This window comes from Pieris rapae, chromosome 4 (assembly GCF_905147795.1).
Source record: "Pieris rapae chromosome 4, ilPieRapa1.1, whole genome shotgun sequence".
NCBI classification, from domain to species: Eukaryota; Metazoa; Arthropoda; class Insecta; order Lepidoptera; family Pieridae; genus Pieris; species Pieris rapae.
This window is the reverse complement of record NC_059512.1, coordinates 5225646-5245616: the sequence shown is the minus strand read 5'-3', so window position 1 is coordinate 5245616 and position 19971 is coordinate 5225646. Positions and strand designations below refer to the sequence as shown.

The 19971-nt window shown below is 32.2% G+C and overlaps 2 protein-coding genes across 3 annotated transcripts in view; one reads left to right on the top strand and one right to left on the bottom strand.

Moving 5' to 3' along the window:
• The window catches only part of LOC110992831 (putative inorganic phosphate cotransporter), a 44232-nt gene extending 29835 nt beyond the window's left edge, over positions 1 to 14397 (top strand). Inside the window, exons 1-11 of one of the 2 annotated variants that reach the window (XM_045634821.1) lie at positions 1085 to 1318; positions 7437 to 7615; positions 7896 to 8014; positions 8591 to 8720; positions 9513 to 9600; positions 9824 to 10050; positions 10248 to 10397; positions 11043 to 11175; positions 11600 to 11721; positions 12143 to 12262; positions 12513 to 14397. In XM_045634821.1, the coding sequence (XP_045490777.1) occupies positions 1237 to 1318; positions 7437 to 7615; positions 7896 to 8014; positions 8591 to 8720; positions 9513 to 9600; positions 9824 to 10050; positions 10248 to 10397; positions 11043 to 11175; positions 11600 to 11721; positions 12143 to 12262; positions 12513 to 12728 (1566 nt within the window). In that variant the 5' untranslated portion in view covers positions 1085 to 1236 and the 3' untranslated portion in view covers positions 12729 to 14397. Of the gene's footprint in view, positions 1 to 1084; positions 1319 to 7436; positions 7616 to 7895; positions 8015 to 8590; positions 8721 to 9512; positions 9601 to 9823; positions 10051 to 10247; positions 10398 to 11042; positions 11176 to 11599; positions 11722 to 12142; positions 12263 to 12512 lie in introns of those variants that run through there. The other variant, XM_045634822.1, reaches the window with a different exon arrangement.
• On the bottom strand, positions 14392 to 19971 carry LOC110992822 (DNA-directed RNA polymerase I subunit RPA1). The gene is made up of 3 exons (XM_022258791.2): positions 19817 to 19971; positions 15580 to 19727; positions 14392 to 15275 (listed from the first exon to the last, which is right to left on the bottom strand). Exons 2-3 carry the CDS (start codon positions 19717 to 19719, stop codon positions 14469 to 14471), a joined length of 4947 nt encoding a protein of 1648 aa, XP_022114483.2. The 5' UTR covers positions 19720 to 19727; positions 19817 to 19971; the 3' UTR covers positions 14392 to 14468.

Sequence of the window (19971 nt, the reverse complement as noted above, 5' to 3'; positions counted from 1 at the left end):
TCAACAAATATATATGTATAATACATATGAATTGAATTATTATTTAACGATGTGGTCCGTGATAGAAGCTTTTGCAATTTTCCAGTGTCAGTTTACCATTTATGCGTGAAAGCGGAACATTTTCACTGTACATAAAGAGACCGTTGTAGTATTTACGGTAGTAATATATAAGTATTGCAAAATACCTACATTACATCATTATATAATAAAGATTTATTTAACTCTGAAAATATTTGTCAAAAACGATATGTTTATTGTATTTAGTACTTTCAGCATCAGCCCGATCAATAATATTTGTTTGTCAATCTGTCAATGTATTCTGTTATAAAAAAAAAAAAGTCTTTTTGAAAAATTCACTGCACCACTTTCTGCACTTTCGTGAATTTTCCGAAGTATTTTTTTATTATTCTTAGTAATAAGATTCAATATAAAATATTACATAATAACTAAAAAATCTCAAAAAAAAGTAACTGAAAGCTAATGTCCTATCAAATAACGGTTTGTATGTCGGCAAAAAGTAGTTTTCAGTAAAAACTACATGACGTCACCTCACGTCGCGAACGCGTGGTTTCCCCTCCCCCTCCCCCTCTCACTTCTATTCACAATACAATATCTATCAAATCAGCGCTTATGGCGCTTGTTCAAGATTTCATGGTGTAATTTTTCACATAGCTTCTTACAAAGCCGATTAGCCGCGCTTGTTTACGTACCAAAGCTGTATTACAGATGCTGTAAGCGGGCCTTAGAACTTAATTCATCGTGGACACAAGAAATGAAGGAGAAATGTGTGGTTTTACTTTCCATAATTAAACCAATAAATTGGATATTTTCAAATTACAGCATCTGTACCAATAAGTTCGCATTACTTATATATTATCTTGAATATGCACATCGGTATGCACCATTGTTTAAACTTTACGGTGAATATTGTAGCTGAGATTTATTCTCAATGTTTGAGTATCTTAAAACAGTTATAATAAATTATTTAGTTAGAGCAACAGCTTTTTTTCTATTCTTAAGCGCAATTTTTCTTGAAGAGTTGTCTACACTCATATTTCAAGCGCTTCACGTTCCAGCCAGTATTTTACAGATTCTCAGTCCGTAAACAACCCCAAATCGCAATGTCAGATCAACCCTCAATACCAGTTGGTAACCCCAATGTGACGTAAGCGGAATTTTTCGTGCGTGGTTTCCGTAATTTTCCTTTTTTTTCTTATTAATACTCCTCTATCTAACATGGTTTCTAACACTCGCGGTAACCATGTGTTGGTTTGGGAGCAGCCGGGCTTAGAAGATCAAAGGCCGAAGGTGTATAAAGGTATTTTCTGAATATTCTTGGTTCTTTATTTTAAAAGTAGGATTATGAAGAGAATAATATTCATTTTATTAATCAATAAACTTTTTATTAAGTTAATTAACTGCACGTTAGTTTTTTTTTACTTGTTATCTCGATGTAACATTTACCTGCTTTATTTAATATGTAATTATTTAAGCTGAAGTGATTGTCTAATTATGATATGGGCATACGACTGGAAAATCCTTAATTTAATGAGCGCGTTGCCTATTACAAAGTATAACCTTAATTTATCATTTTACGTATTTATTGCTAATTATTATGTATGTCTTTTTGTAATTGTTTTAAATACTAATACAAAGCGTGCGACGCACAACTAAAGCTTTCGGCTAGTAGGTATGTTTTATTCATATAACTTATATTCAGTTCATTTATAAAAACCTAAATTATTTTGTACTTATTAGATTCCTAGTTCTTTCACGTTCATAAATGTAACCAAGCTAGGCCCGTGATTTTTTTTTTACAATATTTCTTATTTTTCACGTTTTGAAATTAGACCTTGTTTAAAATAAAGAAAATATACACAATTAATAACTTCCGCTACAACATTAAAATTTTACAAACACTTTTCGAATTTGAACAAAAATTCTTTCGAATTCTACATAAATTTAAATATATTTAGTCCTTAAGTACCATAGCATAGACGTTTCGCTTTTATGATACAATTATAACTATATATAAATCATAAATTATACAATTCTTCTTTTGCAACTCCTCCTTCTAATTACCCAAGCATCCATATTATTTTTATCAGACTTTTAAGCCCTTAATAACTGACCTAGTGATGTTCCTAATAAAAATTAGCAAATATTCATTATCTACTATCAGTATAACAATATTCCAGTATCTTATCAAGGTATCTACATTTTCTGGTGTTTTGTACGGCAATCCAAATTTGGACCGCGCTGATTGACTTTTAGATTGTTTAATTAAAGCATAATATCTTATCAAATATCGGAACTAACGGAACCACAAACTCAAAAGTTCTTTTATCAGTAAATCTCACGGATTTTAATAATAATATAAGTACAATATTTTATGATATTTATTCGTACGTAAGTAAAAGAAATATCGCCATAAAATTATATAGCCAGAGTTAATAATGAAAATTAATTATATTTTGAATAAATATCCAGGCTAGTAAACTGACTAGCTTCGATATTATTATTATATTTTATTTCCATACTATATGCTTTTTACTTTATTATGGCAACCTTTTAATCAATAAAAAAAATTCACTTGAATTACGGTTATTAGAATGTGGCAGCGTGTGACTCGCAGCCCTGACAGCAAGCGTCGTAGCTTCAAACTCCAACATTACTCGCTCGTACGGTAAAGAAAAGCATCGTGATGTAACCGGCATGACTTAAGACCCAAAAAAACCTAAGCGTGTGCCTAGTATTAGAAAAAAGCAGATGATCACTAAACAGATACAGGTCCTAAACCCCTGAATATCTGAGGTGCAAACATTAAAAGCTTGTATTGTAACTGGTTTTGTTTATGAAAGCGATGTTGCGTTGCTATAACAGGCATGTAATGTTATGATGGGTGATCACAAAAGTATCTAAAAAGTTTTTTGTTCATTGACGTTTCTTCGAATTGGACTTACGAATTGATTCTTATCTCGTTCGAGTACTTTATGAATAATTTATTGATATTCTGAAGTATATGTTTATGTTTGTGAAGGCCAAATTGTTTGAAGAAAAATAAAATATGAAGCATCTTGGTGCCAATCATAAAGCTAGCAAATTCATCGGTATTTTTGTCTTAGAAAAGCACTTTTGATTTAAATAATTTTCCAATAGAGATCCTACACTAAAGGCCACACACACTGCCCACAGCTTGCTCTAAAGTATATGTACAATAATGATTTGTCACATTAGAACAGTTTTATAGATTTTGCTTAGCAGTTTTGGAATTTATACATGTATGGAGTGTTGTCTATACCTAGATAATTAAATACTAGATACGTAGTTATATTATACATTACAAACTAAGCGAACGCATTGTCCTTAGCTTTAAGATAATTTAGTTTAAAAAGCGCTGATAATTGATAAGTTTTTTTTTAATTAAGCTTACGACTTTCCAAAAACATAAAAAAGAATATATAAATATTTAAAGTTGTTTAGGTAGTAAGGTTTGCTGTATTGAAAAACGAATTCTTTCGGATAAGAATTTTAATTTCTTGACGACAAGTTTGGACATGATTCATTACAAATTTATTTGTGACGTTAATAAGTCTGATGCTGTAAAATTATCATGCCGGTGAAACATTTCCGTTTATCAGTAGATAAATAGATAATTACCACGCCTACATAGTAAAGAGTATGTGTAATAGTATTTACTGAGTTTATAGAAGCTATATAAGATGACGTTATCATGAATAAAACCAAGTCAAAAGAATTATAAATCTTATCGTTTTCAAAGCGATTTCGGATTTAAAACAAATTTCCACAGTTCATAAAAATAATAAAACATGTTCGTTATAGCCTTAATATTACTTTTTAAAAAGTAATGAATGAAATTATAGTTGAGTATCAATTATCTGCTGAACGATTCAGAAGACATATTTTTAACTGTCTAAAACAGTTAAAAACGAAGCAGGCAGGCAATCAATTTGATGTGTTCTTTTTCATTCCTTCGTTATACGTAGCCAACGTTGTTTGTTTGAACTATCTAGAGAGTTCGATTAATAAAATTAATAAATTGTATAGAAATCTCGATTTTCCATGAAGCATTACCTGGAAACTTTTAATGATTGTGACGGTCAAGGTCATCAAGATAAAAGATTCATTGTGTTCGTTCACTTGGTGTGACGATTATTTTTTAGCAAATACCAAACACTATATCCATTACATTTAATTGTACTATACCAAGTTGATCTGAAATGACTGACGCACGTTAAAGTATTCACAATTTATTTAAACACAGCTGCACCATTTCACCTTTTATGATTATTTCTGTCTCTGCTGATCCGAAACAGTATTGGTCTCATTGGAGATCGGATTCACGACCTTATTTAAAAAAAAACTATTACGTTATTTTCGATACACTAGGTTCCATTATGGATTGTTCGCAATAGCCTCTACTACTAAATGTAATTCCAACAGTGAAAGAGATATTCACATCTAATCAGATATCAGAATTTATTCGTCATAACACACCTGTATATTCATTTCAGAAACAGACTGATTGCGTTTATCGGATTGCACACATGTTTCAGATTTATAACGGGAACAATTTATATAATAGACAGGACCAAAACGTGATTGTATAATATAAGCCCTCAAACCTGACCTTGTATTAATAACAATGGTTTTTAACATATAAATTGGTAAAAACGTGCAATGGCATTGGACTAAGCAAGGGCCTATAATGGCGTGAAACTATTAAAATATTGAACTATTTATTTATTGTTTAATAGCACTGGTATATTATGCATGAAACTATAAACTGTATTAATGTAATTTCGTTTGATTTTATACGACGCTTCTACAATAACAATGCGCTGAAGTAATCTTTGGAAAGGTCCTGTATTATGTAGAAGATACGTTTTTATTTATTAAACAACATTTTGTTGATGTCGTTCTGTAGCAACCCTGAAATCGTTGGGAATAAAAATCAACAATTATTTCAGGTTTGATCGTAGAAAAGGTACGTATCATATAGAAATTGGTGTATATTTGGTGTAAAACCATGAACCCTTATTCTGTAACTTCCAATAGCGACAGTGATACCGAGGTCGACATTTTTGCATGCTATTTCGATGTTGTCCTCGCAATATCTGCAGATGTCCAAACCTTGTATTGCAGAATCCATCCAGGGGACTTCAGCGATGGCTGATAATCTATTGCCTATTCGTTATAGTTATAATCCCTATAGCTTAGCTTTTAGTGCATTCTCATACATTTTCTTGAAGTATCCTTGGCAATTATTGCTTAGGTAATTTGCCAATTGTAGAAGTACGTCACAACAAAGATGTTGACTACTAGAGTAACGAGCAGAGGAAATAACCATTAGAAGTTTTGGTTATTTTGATTACATTGTAACGAAGGTGTATTGAAAATCTAGTAGGTATCTATAGATACTTGGATAACTTATTATTCTGTAATGTATTTCCATATTCATACATATCCCATAGAGAATCGCCCGATACTAAGACAAAAATATTATATTATGTTTTGATTGAGTTAGAAACTCATCTTTGAAAGATTTACCCGAAAGGTTGCAGCGTCGCTGGTTTTTTATAATTTTTTTTAAATAATACATAATTAACTCAAAAACGCTGATAATCAGTATTACAAAAAAAAATTAAATTGACTGAATTTGTGTAAAGGGGTCAAAGAAGCCTCACACACCCCGCGGAAGCGCTATAAATTCTTATACAGATATGTATAATTATACAAATCTGTATAAGGTATTGGAATTAGTGGTCTTGGCCACGATTTCGTCTGCATAAAAACCCTATTTTGTAAAAATTATGTACATTGCATATCGACTAGTTTCGTCAGTCATATGAAATTAAAGCTAAAGATACAAACACGACGTGTTTAACGTCACAGACTATAAATTATTATCTATTTTTGGCACCGCTAGGAAGTATGTACAATCAGCAAAATCATGAAATCAGCTATACACAATGTTAATTTTCATAACAAATGATTATAGATGTAAAAAATATTGACTTATAATTAGTAAATGGGATTTGCAATATAGGAAAAAAACTAAATCTTTTTGTATTTGGCGTACTTGTAATAAAATTAGCCTGACCGAAATTTGCCTCACAGAAGTATATAACTTATAAAAAGACTTAATATAAGTATTATTTCTGCCACTCTGTTACTCTTGCCAACGATAAATGTACATAGTAACAAACTAACTACCTATAAGCTAATTCCTAAAATATGAGCGTTTTCTGGTAGAACGTGTTTTGTTTACGTCACGCGACTATTTTATTATCTGTCTAAATAAGTGTATGTCTACGGGTTTGCGGTAAAAGACAGTGTCTACAATTGTATCATTGTATCACACGAAAATTATCATAAAGTAATAAAGCGTTTTATAATAAAAAAAACATGAAAAAAGCTATCAGAAGAAAATAAATATAACCTCTCAATACCTTACTACAGAACTTTGATTTTAAAAGGTTAATTTTATCAACCCATATATGCCCATTATCAACTATATTATATCAAAACCATTTAAATTAGACCGTCAATCTTTAAGTGCATATTTTGTTGTACTAATTTACATTTCGCAATAATAATAAAAATCTCTTGAATTTGTGTTAAACAGTGACCTGAATTTTAAATAAACAAGGCTTAGAAGCCAAATAAAGATAAGAAAGTCTTCTTTTTGTGTCCCAATTATTGACTATTATTGCTTAATCTAAAGTATAATGTAAACTACAATGTACTGGATGCACATCTATTCATTATTATATCACCAACAACTATTCTAAATACTTATTTTATCAATAAAAACTATATTTTTATTAAGAGCATATTTATGGTTACCATGTTATATAATCGTATTTAATGTTATAATTTTTTTTATACTAGACTATCAAATATCGCTTATACATCGACTTATGAATCAATCTGAATAAACCTACTGTTATTACTTTACGACTTTATATGATTCTTAAAAAATATAATTATAGTTTTTTTGATACGTATATTTAAAATAATATTAATTGAACAATACAGCGAGCATGTTAAATTTATTACGAATAAAACAAAACAAGTTAACAGAACTGAGTTCGTTTGTTTTTATTTTAAGATAAGTTTTGATTATGTTGCACAAGAGTTGATTGCAGGAATTCGATTAATTATGCAGGAATTTTAATTCAACAACACTAACATTTAAAGAGCTGAAAGCGCTTATGCTACGAAAAAATAATATAAATATAATTTATGTATTATCTACAGTTTTTGGTCGAATGATGAATATGATATTGTTGTACAGGATAGAAATATCGTAAAGATTGCTTCAAGTATTATAAACATCGAGTAATTCAATTTTGTGAAAAATTTGTATCGAGTTTTATCCTGTGATTATTTTCAATTGTGTTATTTTTCAGGTGGCTTGGGAACTCGGCACTGGGTGACGTTCATGCTGTTCTTAGGGATGGCTAACGCTTACGTCATGAGGACAAATATGTCGGTTGCTATCGTTGCTATGGTCAACCACACCGCACTGCCCGTTAGCCACGAAGCTATGGACACCGAGTGTGGTGACGTCAGCCCTAATTCCACGAAGGTAATTCGAAAAATGCGTTTTGCAATTCGCGGTAATTTTAAACACAGCTATTTTTTGTATATTGATATTATAAGAGATGCTCATATTTTAAGTATAGTAGTTTTGTAGAAAAGTATTTCCGAAATTTCGAAAAAGTATCGCAAGATATAACAAACTTAACCTAATTTACTATTTATTTGCCAGAACTTCAATCTTATTAAAATATATTTGTAAATGAATAATGATAATATATAGGTATTTATATTTTCTCCTTTTATTCATCGGCTATTTTCTCTTGCAGGAAGTCTTACAACAAGACGGCGAGTTTGTGTGGAGTTCTCCCCTCCAGGGCTACATCCTTTCTTCTTTCTTCTATGGCTACGTAATCACACAGATACCCTTCGGTATTCTCTCAAAGAGGTAACTATTATCATCTATATCTTTCACGATAAAATTATTCTTAAGTGAGTAATAATATCTTTGATTAATACTTGATCTGAGTATTATAATTTAAATAAATAAAAAAAAAATAAAAAATAAAATAAAATACATAATTAAGTTATGAATACCACTCGTATGATTAACGACAAATATGACGTGGATAAACAAATGTTAGCATTTATGTTGGAAAAGTGTGATAATTTCTAAATTTAGTGATAGCAAGGAAACTGCGGCCAAAACCGATCTAAAAATGTACTATTGCCGTCACGTGCCGTGAGTGGGAAATAGGAATACTTTATGAAATATAGTACATATTTCTTGTACTTTTTATAGATCTGACATAGTTTTATTTTCTAGTTAATCGGCAAGAGAAAAAGGTGATTGGATACTGTTACGTTATACTTGTATGAATATTATTACTCATAATTATACAATATACATATCTGCAATTTCTATTACATACATAAAAAACTGACTATATTTGAGAGTAGGAATTATAAGTAGAAATCTCAAGGTTAAATGTCAATAAGAAACTCAACAAAATTTTAATTCCAGGTACGGAGCTCGTCTCTTCCTTGGAGTAGGAATGTTGATCAACTCTGTGTTCGGTCTTTTAGTGCCGGTTGCAGCCAAAGCTGGTTATCCTTGGCTTATTCTCGTGCGATTCATTCAAGGACTAGGAGAGGTAAACTAATTTAAATAAATTATTATAACTTTGTGTTATTAACAATGCCGTTCCAAAGAATCTTAAATAAATAAATAAATCAGTCGCGCTATTACCGATATTACTCTGTAGGTCCTCAGATTTCTGAATCTGTTTCATTATCATTTTTTTAAATCTAATAGGCAAGAAGGTAATCAGCCTCCAGTGCCTGACACACGTCGTCGACTTTTTGGGTCTAAGACATGTCGGTTTCCTCACGATGTTTTCCATCGCCGTTCGAGCAAATGTTAAATGCGCACATAGAAAAAAAAAACACACAGTGCACAGCTCGGAATCGAACCTACGACCTCAGATATGAGAGTCACATGCTGAAGCCACTAGGCCAACACTGCTCAAAGAATCTTACTGATTACAATACGGCATCTCTTAATTTGGTGTGGTTATGGAAGTTAGCTCTCTGTACCGTTTAATAGCTTTTAATAACACGATAGAATTTTGATAGAAATATTTTGTTTTAAATAGTAAAAATTTGTTTATCGTCCAGTGTCTCTATTTTTCAGTTTTAAAACAACGGAATTCTCGATCTGACTGTCATTGTAGGTAAAATTTTCATAAACCCATTCTTATAGGAAGTGTACATCATAAAATTTATCTTACTAATGAGATATTAGGTCGCAGTCAAACCGTTAATATAACTAAAAATTAATATCTATTGTTTTGCCTTGTTTAAATAATAACTATACTTTCTCTTTATCATATAGTTGCGATATGGTCGAGATTTTGAATTTCAAGCCCGTTTCTTTTGCTTTTCAGGGACCAATAGTGCCGTGTTCACACGCTATGTTAGCAAAGTGGATTCCACCAAACGAGAGAAGTCGGATGGGAGCAGCTGTATATGCCGGTGAGATATAGTTTTCAATATGAAATTCATGAAATTTATTCACAGTTTTATCAACAAATATGTCTTAATTGGTCTTTGATCGCACTAGAAAATAGAATTCATTATTCATGTACAATATCAATCCGATGAAAGCAAGAGCTTTTTTAAACATTTTAATACTTTTCTTCCCTCTTTTATTATAAAGAATGTTTCTTGGTCTAAGAAAACGCTTCGTTCTTTCCAGGAGCCCAATTCGGCACAGTAATCTCCATGCCTCTATCTGGTCTTCTCTCGGCCTACGGGTTCGCTGGTGGCTGGCCTTCCATATTCTACGTATTTGGTCTGATCGGGACCGTCTGGTGTATTGCCTTTCTGCTCTTCGTGTCTGAGGACCCTGAACAGTGTCCCAGGATCAAAGAAGCTGAGAAGAAATACATTTTGAACTCTTTGTGGGGTGCTGCTGGATCTAGTGTAAGTTTAACACTATTAATGAAGTGCAGTAGTTCTTTAAATATTTGGTTATAATGTATACGACATTACTATTTGCCGTTGTGTTTCTTGATATTTTATAAGTGCACTTACAATAATAATATATACAATAAAATTTAAATAACCCTCTTTGTATAATAGAAGATATTCGGTATTATAAGCACTATTTTAATTTCCAGTCACCACCAATCCCATGGAAGAAGATCCTGATGTCCATGCCCTTCTGGGCTATAATGTTGGCGCACATGGGACAGAACTACGGCTATGAGACCTTGATGACAGAGCTGCCAACCTTTATGCGACAAGTGTTACACTTTTCTATCAAAGATGTAAGTCTAATCGTTACAACACGGCCAACTGTTTGCGCGAGTAATATGATTTCAACAAATAAAAAATACCAACAGTCATTGAGCTAATATTACAGTATAAATATTTAATTTCGACTTTGGAGCAAAATAATTGGTATTAATAGTGATGAGGAGTATAATATAAAGGTTTTTTTGTGATTTTTTCATGAATAAATCATATATAGACGATAAATAATGTATTGCTTAAGAGCGTAAAGGACACTACGTAATATTGAATTTGAAAGATAAATGAAGCATAGCACATAACAAAAGAAGGTACCCCAATCATACGAATTGGCAATTAATCATGCGTCTGTCATATGTTCAAGTGGGGTCAATGGGGCTAACAATCTTATGAATCATTTCGCGCCTTCTAATGGAATTACTCGCGTTAAACGGTTATGTTATAATGTAAATTGTGGTGATTTTTTCCTTAATTAAAAAGTTTTATATACTTTCGGTTTAAGTATTGCATACGTATAGATAGTTCATTTTACCGAAATGTTAATACACATACATTGATTTCCTCTTAAGTGATTTAGATTCGTATTTTTTTTAATAATTGTCAGAAATATAGTTTCTGTCATGTTCCATACTATATTTCATTGTATTTTTATAATGTTACAGAACGGTTTTGTATCAGCTCTGCCCTACCTATGTATGTGGCTTTTCTCAATGTTCATCTCCGTGGTGGCTGACTGGATGTTGTCCAGCGGGCGATTCAACCACACGCAAGTCAGGAAGATCATTAACAGTATTGGTAAGTTCATTAATAATATTTGCTTTAAAAAAACCTAAAATTATTGATTTCGTTTATTTATTTATTTATCCTTTATCGCCTTATACAAAAACACCATGCTTTCTTATATTTTATAAGTGAAAGGCTAATAACGATTCATAATTTCTAAATTTGAACACAGAATACTATTATATCATTAAATTCTCACTATATATACACGTTTTATGATAATATATGGTCTAAATCTAAAATCTACAAAAAAATAAACATAGCATCACACTGTGTAATATTTTTATTCATTATCTATTAGCATGTGTGTTAACCTTTCGTGGTAACCTTAGTAACAAAAATATCTTCAGTTCGTTTCATAATAAGGCCGTATAATTTATTTAAGCGTTAGTTGTGTACCGCAGGAACATTGTTACTAAGAAATATGCGATTTTAGGTGAATACGGTCCAGCAATAGGTCTATTCATCGCTGCAAACACGGGCTGCAACCCCTCCGCGACCGTCGCTATTCTCGCCATTGGTGTTGGCCTAAACGGTGGTATCTACTCAGGATTCAAGGTGAGAACTTTTATTAATCAGATGTCAGGAATCAACTGTGTTATTAAAATTATATTTGAAAGTACTGTAAATATAAACTATGCTTTAAATTGCGTGTCTAATAATTATTTAACTTACTAGTTTATCCGACAGTTCGCATGTCTTAAATATGCTAATTAAATTCGGATAGATATAACTAATTAAAAATTATATTATTAAAAATAGAGTGATCTGTCAAACGATATAAGCAGCGTGCATTCTACCAACAGCTGGCAGTTATTGAAAAAACTGACACTTATGTAAAATTTATACGATCGTTAAATTTCCTTTAATTTTCCGCTGAACTTTCTTACGTCTCAGTAAGATTTGCTGTCTCGTGCCTGACCCTTCCAATTGTAATCTCGTTATCAAAAAACAGTAAAAACCTATTTGTTTTTTCTAGGTGAACCATTTGGACATATCGCCTCGTTTCGCGGGTATTCTGATGGCATTTACAAACTGCTTGGCCAACCTAACGGGATTGCTTGCACCCATCATCGCTGGATATATCATTGATGGAAACGTAAGACCTTTTATTACTTTCATTAGAATGTTGTGTGTAAATAATAGACCTGATTTATACTATATAATAATCTAACATTCTAAATATGAACCGATTGGTTCATGAAAAAAATAGTAAGTATTATGGAAAAATAGAACATTTGACATTAGTTCTAGCTTGATAACTTCACTGACGCAATATTGTAACAACATTCAGTCTATAAAACATAAATTGTTTTTTCGGGTAAAGACAATTTTTTTTTCTTTTTTAGCCATCACAAGCCCAATGGAGAATAGTATTCTACATCGCAGGCGGTGTTTATATATTCTGTGCAACATTCTACAACTTATTCAGCTCTGGACGGCGGCAGGACTGGGACAATCCTGCTGATGACGACGCTAACGCGAAAAAAGCAGCGGAAAAGAAAGCACGGAAATTAGAAAGGAAAAATGCTAGTTACGAAAACACAGCTGAGACCGCGCAGTAGAATAGTTCCAATTTTCCAAACGCTCGGCGAACGCAACTGGTAAATAATAATTTTTTGACAGCTCTCAATTTGTCGTTGTCAGTTTATTGGCGGCAAACTCCTATATTTCACACACAATTCAAAAAACAAACCGATATGTTCGCCTCGAGCTGAAAATTGAAATGATACGAGTTTCAAAGATGCTTTTTATGAGACTGTACGAATAATTCTACAAATTTAGTACAATGTGAAATTATATTACAAATTTGACACCGATTTTAAAGTAAAGAAATGCTAATGGTTATTTCGTTGTGAAATTTTAAATTGAAGAAACCTAATTTATTTTATTTATGGTTTATGTTGAATACAGTCTGTGTTGTAAACAACAAGAAGACGCACATCAATGAGGCTGTGATATTATCTTGTGAGGTCCTTTGAGCTCGTATCATCATGTTAAATATTTATAATAAAATGTTAGTTTATTAACTACCATAGAAGTATTGTATCGCTTGAATGAAAAATATTAAGGTGAATGTGATGAATTCGTTTGGTGAAATTCGGGAAAGTTTAGAGTGGTCTTGTTGCATTAAAAAAACGTTTTCTACAATACTCACGACAAATTTCAATCCATAGTATCACATTTAGAATATTCAAAATATTTTTCTATGCTCCGTGCATCTTAAAGATAAAATATATTCTTATGATACCAAATAATTGTATCTAAATGTATTAATGACAGAAAAATCCCGTTTTTCTTTCAAACTTTTATTCTATAAGTATTTATATTGTGACGACATAAGGGTCCAAATGTTTGTATAAATGTTACCGTCCAAGCCAGTGATTTCTCACAATCCTCGCAATACAATGATCATAAACAGGGTGCATTTCACGAAATGGTAAGCTAAGCTATAATAATCTATTATATTTACATTTGCGACATTGCGAAACCATCTGCGTATATATTACGAGTAGGTACATTCATCCGCAATCCGCATTGTGAAATGCACAGTAGTTGAGAACGTATCATATTATATATGCAAATTTATTGCAGCATCTCGAATAACAAAAGACCTAAACAAAACCAAATCTAAAGAATGTTTTATTAATTTTACGTCCCCGATAAGCACGCATCGTTATTCTGGTTTTTGACAAAATAGATATAAAAAAATATTCTTTAGTTTGATTGTGCCAAACGGTAATAATGAATTTGTTTTTATTACAATGTTATGCGAATTATATAAGTAAATGATGCAAAGCTAAGCAATTATTGTAAGACAAATTTTAATTTTAGTTTTATGTAACTTGCGGCGTTATGCGTTGCATGCTCGGAGCTGATGTGATCATTTTAGAATATTGAGCTAAAATAGCTTGAAGTGTTTTACCATAGACAATGTTTTGTATTTATATTATTGTAGGATTAAATGTAGGACGACGATATTTAATTCAGCCTATAAAACCAATGGTATGAAACATGCCATTATTCCAATGTGAATTAAAAATTATCTTAAATATATTATATAAAAATAAAGTGCCTCGTAACATTGTTTCTAAATATCGGTGGATTTTATAATATTTACGTCCAGCCAATAACCAAACTGTCCATTAAAATAGGCTTATTGTATTTATTAAAATAAATTTTATATCAACAACCTTTTACAGCTTTTGAAAAATAAAACGAGGTTAATTAATATTTTCATGTTTTATTAAACCCTTTAAAGTACGAAAATCCTTCGTTAAAATTTGGTGTTTTAATGATAATTATTAACTTATTACTTTACTACAAAGTTGTAAACTAAAAGCACCTGTTCCACTGCGGCACGGCTGTCCTAACATAAGACAGCTAGACGCTGAGCGCAAATTATCTACTTTAGCATTTAGAACTGCCTCCTTTAAAAATATTAGCGACGATTCAAATGACATTTGCTGTAAGGGTGATGATGATGCCTCCATGCCTTTACGACTCATGGGCTCAAAGATTCCATTGTAAGTCATATAATCTGCTATCAGTGACAAATGTCGAGGATCAACTTCAATACCATATACATTAAATACGTTTTGGATTTCTTTAATTATAACTTTATTCGCTGCCTCTATTCCGTATGTATTGGCAATTGCATGTATGTCATTGCTGTAGAGTTTATTCAAATCTAGCAAATCATTGTATTTGAACATTTGCACGATATTTATCCCTTCAGTCTTTAAAAATAAAACTCCTTTTTCAGTATTAGTAATTGCTCGCTTAATGTTCTTGATTTCGTAAATGACCGATTTTGTAGCAGCTTCACGCAACGCTTGAGTAAGATCAACTCGAAGGAATGATATAGGAAAGAGAACAGTTAGTTCACACCATTCGTGGTTTTTAGTATCGAATATATAATTGGTCGCATGACTAATTCGCTCCACAACGTCAGCCATTGCTTTACTGTCCGCAACAGAGATGCTTTCTGTATCATCAATTTCTTTAACACTTTCGTCGTCATTTTCAACTTCTTCATCAGATTTCTCCCCTTCATCCGATTCTGGATCTTCATATTCTTGTTCTTCAGCTCGCTTATTTCGAAGCTTTACCTGAATAATTCAAAGAAATAATTTTAATATTACTCGTCATGCGTCCTCAGAAATGAATGAGATTTAAGAAAATAAAACATTTCTAATCCAATTAGTTAACTTAGGTAATGTCAAAGCAAATTTTTCTCCATGAAGATTTATAATAAAATAAAACTGTTTAATATATTATGCGTCTAAGACTTCATATTTAAAAAGCTAGTCAAACTATTAAATATTTAAAGAGAATATATTATAGGATAGGATAAGAGCATTTTTTACAACATATATTTACAATTTATTAATTCTTTTACTGATATGATCATACCTCTGTATTATCATCATCATCATTTGGGGCCTCTTCATCAGAACTGTCATCAATATTAACAGATTTCTTTACTGGTTCATCCTGAAGGTCATCATCTTCATCATCACTAGAAAGCTTCTTTTTTTTCTTTTTTTCAGTAGACCAAGCAATTCCACTATTACCCTTGGCTTGTTTACGGATAAACGAAAACATTTCTGTGAAAAATTTTTTTTGCATGTGCTTTATTATTTGCGACGGTTTTACCGAGTACTGAGTTTTATATTGATTGTATGGAAGAAAGAAAAAACGCATAATTGTCTTCAATTTTCTGTCTGGCTGCGTAACGATTTCGCATTCTATATCTATTTTTTCCAGTACATCGGATACGGTAACACGATTCATTTTCTTCCGTAGCTTTTCTGCTTTTTGGGTCAAGCCTGATATACTACCGTAGAATGGTATATCCATATTAGGGGTTTTAACGTTTACGGAAGCAGTCATAAGAATTTCTCTTAGACGCGGAATACCTAGTGTGACGTTCATGTCTCCTCTACCGGCAAAATGGAAAGTATTCAATGTCATCTGCGTTGAAGGTTCTCCAATAGATTGAGCAGCTAATAAGCCAACAGGTTCTCCTGGTGCTGCCATAGATGCTAGATATTTTGCATTCATAACTTCGCCGAATTTATCATTGTCAGTGTACTCGTTAAATATGTTTTTATTACGGTTTTTTAAGTAGTTTTGAATTAGACCATCTAATTGTTCATTTATAACACCAAATTTATATTCTGGAGACATTTTACATGGAATTGGGTCAGGACAACGTTTTCTGGTGTACTGTGCCTTCTCATCTTCATCTAATGATCTCCACATAGATTCTAATTCCCAATAATAGGGGTCACGTGTTCGATCAGTCGGCATTTCGTCCAGTTTGATATCTTTCTTGGTCTGAACAGAAAAAAGTGCAAACCCGTTGGATTTTTCTCTATCTGTAGGATTTCCATGTCTTTTCTTCCACTTTTTTAGAGATTTTTGAGCTTTGGCAACTACTTTAATGTCATCATCTTCCTTGAGTTTTTTAATAACTGATTTGCCAACTACTGCATTGGAATTTATGTCAAGGAAAGGTAATTGGCTGCGTTTTAGATATTGGCATTTTAATACATCTAGTCCATCTTCACCAAATGCAAATTGTATCACACTTCCATCAGCGTCACGCACAGTATGATCATACGCAACACTCAAACCTTCTAAATGTTTTATAAGGCACCTTTGTAAATAGCCTGAACGACTAGTTTTCACAGCCGTGTCAATAAGACCTTCACGCCCAGCCATACAATGGAAAAAAAATTCCTGAGGTTGAATGCCTGTCATAAACCGACCATCTATAAATCCTCCCGCTCTTGGTGAAACTTCATAAGGAGGAAAACTGGGCAAAGATCTACCAGATATCATCAATGGAGGCCTTTTACCTTCCAACTCAATTTGCCCAAGCAAACAAGAAATCTGCATAGTATTAACAGTGGAACCTTTGGCACCAGACTGTACCATCAATTGAAGATTATTCGATGGAAATTTTTCTAATAAACCTTGAGATAAACAAACAGTGTTAATATTATTAGTGTATGAATCAAGCATATTTTTATATTGTCTATCAAGATTTGCACGAAACTTGGGATCTTTAGCCATCAATTCTCCAATTGTTTCTTTAAGTACATTGTCATCAACATCTGCTGGCAGATCAGTGGCTTTTACTGCAGCTACTTTACCAATTTGCCTTACAAGTTGCACTATTTCATCTCTCTTTTTATTAGCTTCTTCCACAACTAAAATATCTTTGACACCCAAAGTAAACCCAATCCACTGTAGGTAGAAGGTAAAAACTTTTGAGAAGGAACTGAGTAATGCTGTAGAGGAATCCCCACCATATAACTCATACATACAGTGAACTAAACCATATGGAGTTGCACCATAATGAGTTTTATCTAAAACACCACATAAAAGTTCTCCATTTCTAATAACTACTTGTGCCTCTGACAAATCATTGTTTTCAAGTGGTGTACCTCCTGCAATCCAAGTTCTAGCTGGCACCTTCTGCCAAGCCTTATCACCGATTTTTGCTTTCCCTACTAATGATAAATATGGTTTACCCTTTGGAATGCTATTTATTATTATGGTTGAAAGAACCTGTTTCCCTGACCATAATAATACTGGTTTTAAAATGGTGGGAGGTAGTAGTTTTATTTCACCTCTATGGCTAGATAAAGCTTGAAACACTAATTGTTGATAATCTGCCTTAGAAAAAAATGTGCCACGTAAAGACATCCGCACCCCAGAAATCACATGATCTTGAATCAAACCACTTAGTGGTGTACCATCTTTTGGTACTAAATATTGCTTTCGGACTGACATAATATTATACGCTTCACTCCTTGCAATTTCATTTTGTGGAAAATGTGCATTCATTTCATCACCATCAAAATCAGCATTATAGGATTTACAATTAGCATAATGTAATCGAATGGTCTTTTCTCCTTTTAGTATTCTAGCCCTATGTGCCATCATACTAGGTTTATGTAGAGATGGTTGACGGTTCAAAATTAATACATCACCATTGATTAAATGCCTGTGAACAATTTTCAGGTCACTCTTCTTATATTCTTCTGGAGTGAGTAACCGTTTAGCAAGACTTTTTCTTTTATTTATACAATCTGGTGGGATTCGTATTGTTCTGCCATTTCTAATCTCAATTTTTTCAGCACCTGGATGTACATTAGGACCATTAATCACCATTTTTCTCAACTCATGAACATTCCATTCAGTAACTGGTACTGGATAAGTTAATTTTGTAGCAAAAGCATCAGGGATACCAATTTCATCAATATCTAAGTTAGGATCAGGAGTAATGACAGAGCGAGCTGCAAAATTTACTCTTTTACCCATCATATGCATTCTTATGACCCCCTGTTTTTTTTCTATAACCTGTTTTAATCCTTGAGACACAACCCCTGCACCTTCACAATTTAATATTTCATTTACATTTCTCTGAAGTTCTTGCCAACAGGTGTGTAATTTCTCAGGTGGAGATGCCCCAGGTGAAGATTCATAAGCCTGTCTTAACTCTGTATTTAATTGACCAATGGTTTTGGTTTGATCTGTTGATTTCATTATTTGAAGGATAACTCGAGCTGCAAGTGACCTTTTTAAAATACCTTGATAAACTTTGCTTTGAGGGTTTTCCATAATTTCACCCCGTAAAACATTACAAGGTCTAACATTGATTGGTAAAACTGGCAAAACTTTCATGAAAAATATATCAGTTATTGGTTTAACGTTTGAATATTTTAAAATAGGTAGACAGTACATCAAAACATCTTCATTATTTTCTGCTACTGAAGCACAAATTTGTTGCAATTCATCTGGCATCATTATTTTTATACTGCCACCTTTAGTGCCACTTTCTGCACTTGTATTATACATTATTTTATTATCAGAAGTTGTAACTTTGATTAATCGATTTCTACAGAAAATACAAGTTTTTAAAGTATTTATTGCTTTGAAATAATGATTTATTACTTTACCTCTTAGTTTATCAATATTCTTATTTTGAAAGGTCTTTGTTACTGGGTCTGACTTTTTAAGCAGTTTCTGATATTTTCGAATTGTTTTGTGAGGTTTATCTGGAGAGGCAGACTTATCTTTCATATCAATCACAAAATTTTCAAGATCCAAAGCAGCTGTAACATGTCCAGCATCCAGAAGATCTAATTGTAACTTAAGAATAAATCTCAGTTTATCATCTAGCTGAATTTTGTAGCATTTCAAGCAAGATGCACGGAATAAGATATACATATTTTTAATATAAAGTGGATTAGCTACTACTAAAGGCAGCTCAATATGTCCAAAATGGCCAGGGCAATTTAACAAAATGTTTCCACAAGTAGCACATTCATCGTTTCTATCTCTTATTGGTCCCATCAAAGGATCATAGAGACCTCCTCGTGTGGCATTGCCTAAGGAATCAAAAGACTGAGAGTTGGTTATTTTAACAACACTAAGTTCTTTAACATCCTCATCAGAGAATGTAAGAAATTGAACAGATTCAGGGTCAACTGACACTAGCCCCTTTATGGCCGAAGATAAATTTATATCCACGTTCATTTTGATCCCTGAAAATAGATTAAAAATTAAAAACCAATTGAAAGAATTTAAATTATATATATAACCTAATTTAAATATTTATTATAAACTCACTTACTTCTTGAAACTCTTAATTTAGAAAATTTAATATTCTGTGAATCGGATGAACCTTTGTTTTTCTATCAAATATCATAATATTTACATTACTACAAGTCTGGGACTAAGTAGGTGCGTGTAACGCACGCCGTAGAATTTAATATACAACATGCAGCC

Excerpts from the sequence above, each read along its gene's own strand:
- LOC110992822 (XM_022258791.2), bottom strand. The coding sequence starts at position 19,719 with ATGAACGTGGATATAAATTTATCTTCGGCCATAAAGGGGCTAGTGTCA. Across the intron at positions 15,276-15,579 it reads ATGATGATGATAATACAGAG|GTAAAGCTTCGAAATAAGCG; the intron begins GTATGATCATAT and ends TGAATTATTCAG.